This window comes from Suillus bovinus, assembly GCF_016758785.1.
Source record: "Suillus bovinus strain UH-Sbo-P2 chromosome Unknown EDB93scaffold_96, whole genome shotgun sequence".
In the NCBI taxonomy this organism is placed as follows: Eukaryota; Fungi; Basidiomycota; class Agaricomycetes; order Boletales; family Suillaceae; genus Suillus; species Suillus bovinus.
In genome coordinates this window covers 64,826-72,992 of record NW_024542152.1, presented here as the reverse complement: position 1 = coordinate 72,992, position 8,167 = coordinate 64,826, and the positions used below count along the sequence as shown (strand labels likewise).

At 46.7% G+C, this 8,167-nt stretch overlaps 3 protein-coding genes across 3 annotated transcripts; 2 read left to right on the top strand and 1 right to left on the bottom strand.

Annotated features, from left to right (window-relative positions):
* Positions 1-883: 883 nt before the first annotated feature.
* Positions 884-2,403, top strand: EDB93DRAFT_942127 (uncharacterized protein). The gene is made up of 2 exons (XM_041458030.1): positions 884-1,410; positions 1,458-2,403. The coding sequence occupies exons 1-2, from the start codon at positions 1,071-1,073 to the stop codon at positions 1,922-1,924; spliced, it is 807 nt and encodes a 268-aa protein (XP_041302445.1). The 5' UTR covers positions 884-1,070; the 3' UTR covers positions 1,925-2,403.
* Positions 2,404-2,640: 237 nt separating this feature from the next.
* Positions 2,641-3,487, bottom strand: EDB93DRAFT_1094406 (mitochondrial import protein Pam17; the record flags this gene model as incomplete). The annotated part of the gene is made up of 6 exons (XM_041446590.1): positions 2,641-2,694; positions 2,745-2,779; positions 2,839-3,009; positions 3,057-3,105; positions 3,154-3,243; positions 3,305-3,487. 6 exons carry the CDS (start codon positions 3,485-3,487, stop codon positions 2,641-2,643), a joined length of 582 nt encoding a protein of 193 aa, XP_041302444.1.
* A 134-nt stretch (positions 3,488-3,621) lies between these two features.
* On the top strand, positions 3,622-8,157 carry EDB93DRAFT_1178490 (uncharacterized protein). Its single transcript, XM_041450582.1, has 14 exons — positions 3,622-4,225; positions 4,280-4,574; positions 4,626-5,195; positions 5,315-5,936; positions 5,988-6,135; positions 6,183-6,203; positions 6,260-6,300; positions 6,352-6,492; positions 6,546-7,089; positions 7,128-7,345; positions 7,398-7,473; positions 7,522-7,558; positions 7,614-7,735; positions 7,796-8,157. The coding sequence occupies exons 1-14, from the start codon at positions 3,719-3,721 to the stop codon at positions 8,006-8,008; spliced, it is 3,555 nt and encodes a 1,184-aa protein (XP_041302443.1). The 5' UTR covers positions 3,622-3,718; the 3' UTR covers positions 8,009-8,157.
* Positions 8,158-8,167: the final 10 nt, after the last annotated feature.

The window sequence follows — 8,167 nt, the reverse complement described above, 5'->3', positions numbered from 1 at the left end:
CTGTGCCAGCCCCTAGCTCATCTAGACTCATAACTAGTCTGATTGTGCATCAATTTGAGATGGTGAGAATTTATTGATGTAGTCATATAGCTCGTCGACATTCACTGCGACGACCACGCACCCGGCGGGGCCATGGATGTCGTCACTCTCTTTGAGGGACTCTCCAATGAAGCCGAACTCGCAGGCCTGTTATATTTGTCTTTAACCCGCTTTGTTAACTCAGCCAGTATGATCAAAGATGACATCCTCCTTCCTCAGCCTTACAGAATTTCTACTTCCTTGGCACCTCATTTTCTACCACCCAGCACCACCAGATTTCTAGGCGAATCTTTTGGTCTTTCTCAACATAGGAAACAGCAAGCAGGAGGCGGCGGGTGGTATACCATAGGCATTACAAGCTGACTCGTCCTGATTTGGAATTGAACTCCACTTCAATCTGGCCGGGCAGCTGGCACACCCCCAGACAGGACCCAGACAGGACCCATAATAGACTCTATGTAGACTAGACCTAGAGTTTCCATAAACCTTACATTCACGATGCAGTTGGCGCTTTGCACTTGCTACCTGTATTATTTGTTCATGTTTGAACTTGTGAGGCCTGACGCGCAGTGAAAACAGAATTTGCTTTATTTAATCTGATGGTATCCGATGATCAAGTTTGTTTGGTGTTAGGAAGTAGATTTCAAGGAGACATAGGTCTGGACAATATTTCATTGTAATACAAGGAAGACAGCGTGCGTATGATCGTGTCACGGTGGCACTGCGAGGCTATGCGAGATTCATGATTCCAGCTTGATCGAATATTATTTCAGGAGGGACAGCTTGTATAAAGCCCAATATTTCCAGTTGGTTTCGAACTATGTACATGAGCAGACCAGGCTGAACTTCAGGTCCAATTTTTTTTTCGTGTTATGTGCCAAGCACCTCTGAGACGAGTACCCCTTGGCAGTTATAACTTCTCACACCAATCAGCGACCACTCCCATGAAGCGCTTTTGATGCCATTATGATTATCCTCACTGCTTTCAAGACGGCGGTGCAAAGATTGTTGCCAAGGACTAATCAATATGAATGACAGGCCTTCATGATTTGCACAGGGTATGTAGTAAGGAACTCATTCATCTTTTCCGAGTTTCCTCCAAAACGTACACCCTTTTTCTTTTCTCCGTGACATACTCTATGCGTCTCGTTCAGCTGGAAGGGCGCAGGATCGCCCGTTTTCTGCAACGGCGCGATTCTAGCACTAGCACTTCCCTTACACCTTCTGCACCTTCAAGTTCACCTGCTATCCCTGAAGGACCTGAGTTGACACTTTCACCAACAACAACGCCCGTAGGCACTTCAAAGGGTTTCCCTGCTTCAAGTCAAACTCTTGCCATTGCACTTTCAATCATTGGGTTTATCGTCCTCGGTACGTCGTTCTCTATGGTAATATCATCTGGGCTTGACATCTATCAGGCATCGCGTTCTGGCGCATACGAATGCGAAGAATGAAATCCGTTAAGGCTGCCGCCAACGTTGCTGATGAAGGAGATATAGAACGACAGAAAGACAAATGGCTTGCACCGTCTGCAACTGCTCCCCTAGCTCTTAACACCGTCGTGGCACCTGCCGGTGTTGGCTGGGCACCCCAGTTTCGCTCGATCAGCGGTCCTGAGTATGTAAGAGAAGCTGCCAAAGAGTCTAAATCTCCCCCTCCCAAGCGCTCGCGTTCTCCGCTGCCATCTCTCGTCTCTAAACCATCTCAAGATCCCTTTGCTGACCCCCGACCCACGTCTGCTCCTCCAAATTCACCCGGGATTCGCGAAGCGGACCACGCCATCTCCTCTCCGTTATCCCCTCAACCCTATGCTCTTTCCGTCAGTGGATATCAGGTTAGAGGTCTCTGGACGAAGGAACAGGGAACACGGGATTGGGATGTTTGAGTTACTGCAACTTTTGAATGACCATGATGATTCAGGACAGAACTGCTTACGATACCACAGATTCAGCGAGATCCCACTACAGTCCACTAGGTACAAGCTCTGGTTCTAGGTATTAGGTATTTCCCTTTTTTAATTTTTCGGAGACATGGAAACCTCACCGCATAAGCTCATGGCAATGCGTATCCCACTCCTTTTTACATAAAGCCTTGATTTATTAAGTTATATATATGATTGATCCGCTCCGCGTTATTGCTACCAAGCAAATTCAGCAATCTCGTTGTCGATACCACTGCTCCCTCCTATTCCAGCGCTGCACAAGCCATGTGCACTCAATAAGCACCTCCACCGCATCTCTAAATCACCCATAGCGCGTTGCCTGCATTGTAACGCACAAACGCTTCCCATCGTCACTACTCGATTGAGAAATGGAGGATAGACAGCAATCACCAGGCCACCACGTCTTGATTCATCGTCTCATTTCTTATACACCTTAAATTGGCGTAAATGTCCTCCCTATCACCTGGACTATTAGCCAATTCCCTTCATGCGAAGTCATGAATCACGTTTAAGGACGGAGCAACGAAACTCATCGAGACTGGGACGAGAGAACGAAACATAGTAAACCTAGTTACTATCGAAACATGTTTTGCCAAGAATACTGTCAATTATGGATAGTAAGGTGCAAAGTTACTCAGCAATCCTAGGACATAAACATCTCATTCCTCCGCAAACTGTGCTTTACGTCTAAACCTAGCTTGGTCACGCAACCACTGGATGAAATAGTGAGTTTGTTTGCAAGGGAGGCTAAGAAGCACCGCACCTGTCGATATTGGTGAAGAGATCCAATCTTTTCTCCTATGGTACCGCGAACAGAATATAAGTCTCACATTCACAATTCAAGCATCGGTACTTACCATAGAAATCTGGCACAGGGTTCGTGGCACTTTGAGCTGTGGGATCTACGCGATTCTTCACTATGTGTCGGTGAAATTCGCGGTCTTTGGCTTCTATGAGGTTCATTGTGCGCCGGTGAGTCATTCTCCAACCTGCAGCCCCGATAGCGGGGCCAATGAGATATCCAAGCCCTAACTGGATTAATTAAGGTCACCTTCGCATAAAAAAAGTGTCTTACCCATGCATGAGACCGTACAACTGCCGTAGAATAATAACGGATCTATCCCCTACTTTTATGAGAGATAAATACAAGGATATATCAATCTATTACACACCATGATAGGCTTCGTCGCGTCTGACTCCAGTGAACCAAAGTACGCAATTCCTCCCGCAAACCCGAGAATACATGCCGGAATAGTAGCAGCCTATCATGTGTTCATAGCCTATGAGAAAACGTGAACATGAATTGCAGCTAGGGTACCTCACAGTTTCCCATTTTCGTTTACTTTTGCGAATCTTTAAATATTCTGGCCAGGACAAGCTCTGCTGTTCTGCCTCGGAGACCGCTGTGCTTGAGTTATGTCTAATGTTCAGGACTGCCCGACGGCATATCCGTGACGGCGCAAGGCGCACTTCATGACAGGTGACCCTCGCAAGAGGTATTGACATTATGAGAAAGATGGCGGTTTTCCTCATTTCAACCAAGCCGAGCCAACAGCGAAATACCAAGACAGGAATTTCATTCCCACACTTATGTAAGGAATTGTTATTCTCCAGCGTTACGGCTAGTTCGGACTTACTACAGCAAGTCTTTCTCAGCAATCATCGACATCGTTCCACTGACATTGACAGTACTGGTCATCACCATCGCCTCTGTCTGAGGCCAACCTGTATGCACGCATGGACGGAGCGAGATCTTGTCTATTGTGCTGTCAGACATGCATAGGAAACGGCGTGGGCAACGAGCACGACAAATCGAACCCCTTTGCTCTGGATAATCTGTTATCTGCGGGAACTATCAGTGTAGATTTTCAAGGCCGTCATCTGCATTGCGCTCATATACACGCGAGTGACACCTGGCATCCAGTACCGTCGTGTCAGCTCTCTGTTTGTGTAGAGGATGATGTATTCTGTAAGATCTCTTTTTTAACTGAACATCAATTCTTGCGCGCTACCTGTTGCCTTGGAACGAGTCAACGAGTGTTGTATATCCGCATTTACCTCGTGCCTACCGATTTGAAAAGTGCAAAAGAAAGCCTGCGACTTCGCAGTGAAGCTGTATTGAAAGAGGGTCGCCGTCACCTTCAGGCCTTACTGCCCTCGATCGTACAGGACCGACATTCCTGGAATGCAGATGAACTCCCCTCGACCAGTCAACCTCAAAAGTATTTCTTGCCGAGGGATATTGTAAGCACTTCCTACTGTGATTGATATCTAGTAACTGTATATCTCATCACACAGGATAATCGCACAATGGCGGAAATCTATAGCGACCTACCATCGTTGTTCTCTTCAAAAATTGCTGTGAGACACGAAATAAGGGGTCTTCGCAGTACTTTGTATGAGTACCAGAGACAGTCCGTGGCCGTGATGATCGAGAAGGAGCTAAGCAACCAGCCTGTCCAAGACCCTCTATACATCCCGATCTCAAATATGCATGGCGAACGCTTTTACTTCCAGCCTTCAATTCTTACTGTTGTACGTGAATGCCCAACAGTTGCTCGGTGTAAGGGCGGAATCCTATGTGAAGAACTAGGTAAGTGCCAGATTATTCTCAACTCCTCGACTTATATATGGCCGTACACAGGCACGGGAAAGACAGTGATGGTCTTGGGCTTGATCCTTGCTACTATCAATCAGCTATCTCATCCAGAGGAATCGCTATTGGACTACCGCCCCGTCATGTCTCCCTTGGCCTATCGCACCTTCCCTGCAGATGAGTACCATAATGCTCGAAGAAGGGCTGGCATGCATAAAAGTTTGGCGCTGGATGTAACACATGTACCCTCTCTCGTTGAAATTCTTCTTCACCGCATAAGGACGTGGGGTGACAAGGTGGATACGCGATCGCACGAAGAACGATTAGAAGCGTCCAACCTCTGGCATCTCCTTCAAGCCAATACGCCATTTTATCACCACTACCTCGTCAAATCACACATGCATGGCCTTGGTCCTTCTCGCACAAGAGATCGAGTCTCTGCATATCCACGACTGATGCACCTAACAACAGCAACACTTGTTGTTGTGCCCGTAAATCTACTTGGACAATGGGGCATGGAAATTCTGAAACATTGTCATAGCACGTTGAGATATCTTATCGTCCGACAGACAACGAAAATACCAAGTGCGAAGGTGTTGGCGTCTGATTATGATGTACGTAACATTGTATCTGCATTGACACCGCATTACTTATTTGTAAATATGCAAGCTGATCATTATGACAGATAGCCGTGCGTTTCAGTACTTCGTATGTCTTTCAGTGCTGATTATCTTTAGGTTTTCGCAGGGAGTCAGTGAAGAATAAAGTTGCTCATTTGTGTAAATTCAAACCCTGTACTTGTGCTCCATTTCCTGGTAGCCGCGTACCAGACTGTCGTTGTCCCGGCGACCCAGATCTATCACCTCTTCTTCAAATTCGCTGGAAGAGGCTGGTGATCGACGAAGGCCATACGTCAGGAAACACGGCCGCCGCGTTAAATAACTTCGTTCGTGAGCTAAGCATCGAACGTAAATGGATTGTGACTGGAACACCAACGTCGAATATACTAGGGCTGAGCTTGGGGCGCAAGCAGGATGAGGACATAGAAAATGGCATCGGAATCGACAATACCTACTCATTACCTATACCTGCTACGACGGAGTGTTCTTCGTCCGATAGCTCTTCGATTTCTGACGGCGATGCAGAGAACACAGTCAGAGTATGGGGGACGTATGACTACGTCAACCTGCGAAAACTCGGGGCAATGATCAGCGACTTCCTCGCCGTCCCCCAGTTTCATTCTGATCTCAAATTGTTCGGTAGCCACGTTTCTGCACCCCTTTGCGATCGTCGTGGGCCTCGCGTAGGCGCAGTCAAAGTACTGAGTCAGGTCATGGAGATGGTCATGGTTCGTCACAGGTTAGCCATATTGTATACTACTAGAGACTGTGCAAGACTCATCTTATCCAGGATTGAAGACGTTGAGGAAGAAGTAGTTCTACCTCCCATGCGGCATACACCCATTTACATGGATCTCGATGCCTACGCTGCGAAGTCTTACAATGCAATGCAAGCCAGTATTGCAATTAACGCTATTGACTCTCAACGTGAGGGTCAGGTGCGTGTCTGATCGTATATCTGAGATTGAACTCATATCGCTTGAAGGATTACATGTTCCACCCCAGGGTGAAAAACTTTCAAATCATTGGCTCTATTGAACGCTGACTCTCATTTCACACTAGAACGCAAAAAGTCTTCAGATTGCCATGGACAACCTATCACAGTGAGTTCTTGGGCCTAGCACATCAATAACTAGAATCAAAATTAAATTTAGAGGAATGTTCTGGTCGGTGTCCGACATCTTGTTCAATGTCGATCAAATACGACATGAGGCCCCTAAATTTCTGGCTCGTGCCACCGCAGCCAACATGCCCGATCATGATATGGCGCTGTTGGAAGAAGCACTAGCACACGCGTTAGTCTGCTCTCCTCGTCACTGTATACTCAATACTTAGCAACGTCTCGCAGGGAGGCGATAGCGAAAGATCCTCTATGGCGCGCTATGCAACATCATGAAGATGTACCTTTCCACGTTACGGGGATGGATGCAGCTGTATTCGAAGCCTGGACACGGGGAAGGTTGAAGGACAGATCTCGTGTTCATGATCTCATGCACGCGAACCGGCTATGTGATTTACGAGCTCTTGTTCGCAATCAACCTTTGATGAATCTTAGTCGTTTGGTCGAGGAGGGTAAAGCGCTGGATTTCAATGAACGAGCACGATGCGAGAAGAAATCCACGCAAGTGCATGATGTCACAAACGCCGCACAGATGAAAAAGATGGTGTCTGAGGTTAAAGACGAATTGGAGGTCATAAAAGAGAAAGAAAAAATATATCAAACAGAGGATGTGCCTGAAACACACATCGATGACCTTGTTCGCCGCAAGTTGGGGCATCACGATGCTCCTTCGCCATCCAATCTACTCAGCTTATCGCCATTGTCAGGGACATGTGTCGGGCCATCTCTATCCACCAAGCTGAACTTTGTCCTAGTCCGAGGTAAGTGCACAGTATTATTGTGTCACCCACCTCCCACTCCTCTTTCTAGGTTCTGGAGTATTCAGAGAAGGAAAAATTCCTCATATTCTCTAATTCGCCACTCACTCTTGCCCACATCGCAGAGGCACTCTCTTTGATCGAAATTAAGTACCTTCGATATACAACGGATATGTCTCCGCCACTACGAGAGCAATGCGTCATGACTTTCGAGTCCTCTGAGACGTTCCGTGTTTTCCTGATGGAGTTGAAGCTCGGTGCTCGTGGTCTGTAAGTATATCGCATTTGAATTCATTTTTATTGTTCCTAATACAACCGACAGGAACTTGATCTCTGCTTCCCGAGTGATCTTCTGTGAGCCTGTCTGGCACCCCGATGTCGAGGCGCAAGCTATAAAGGTCAGATTTTGTTTCAGATCAGACAATCGTCACTGAAAGACTTGCCAGCGAGCGCACCGTATCGGACAGACAAAACCAATTACTGGTAATTCTTCTTTAATGGCGGTTAATGGTTCGGTTCATCACATTACTATCCTTAGTTAAGACTCTGGTGATCAAACACACTGCAGAAGAAACGATGGTCGCTAGGCGTCATCTCCTGAAGGGATCCAGTAAAATTCCAAGGATGACTGCTGAAGTGGGGATGCGCCACTTTATGGAGGTAAATGCAACTCAGTTATACTTGGTCATAGAATCACTCATGAAAATTTTATCTTCTTAGAACCCTCGCTTTCTAGCTGTTCCAATAGAGCCAGAACATTTCTCTTCGTCGTTTCAGATACCCTTGCTAATGTATGCAGACCCTCAAGGACAGACTCACACCTCGGAGGATTCAGCCACATTATCAGCCCCAAATATCAACATCATCAATACCTCAGATGATACGGTAGACCGGGCTTTGAAACGACCTCGAACGGTTAGGTTCGCGGATTGACCCCGAGGCTCATTTCGTGGCTAAACACATAGTCATGATGTATTGCGCTGTGGTTATGGAATGATATCTTTCACCATTATTCTTCTCACTAACCCTTGATCCGGAATTTTACTTTGAGAAACTCCGTCGATCGCATTAGCAGATGACCCACATTGATGT

Coding starts and splice junctions, on each gene's coding strand:
- EDB93DRAFT_942127 (XM_041458030.1), top strand. CDS start 1,071: ATGACAGGCCTTCATGATTTGCACAGGGTATGTAGTAAGGAACTCATT. Junction 1,411..1,457: donor CATTGGGTTTATCGTCCTCG/GTACGTCGTTCT, acceptor GACATCTATCAG/GCATCGCGTTCTGGCGCATA.
- EDB93DRAFT_1178490 (XM_041450582.1), top strand. CDS start 3,719: ATGGACGGAGCGAGATCTTGTCTATTGTGCTGTCAGACATGCATAGGA. Junction 7,559..7,613: donor ACAGACAAAACCAATTACTG/GTAATTCTTCTT, acceptor TACTATCCTTAG/TTAAGACTCTGGTGATCAAA. Junction 7,736..7,795: donor GGATGCGCCACTTTATGGAG/GTAAATGCAACT, acceptor TTATCTTCTTAG/AACCCTCGCTTTCTAGCTGT.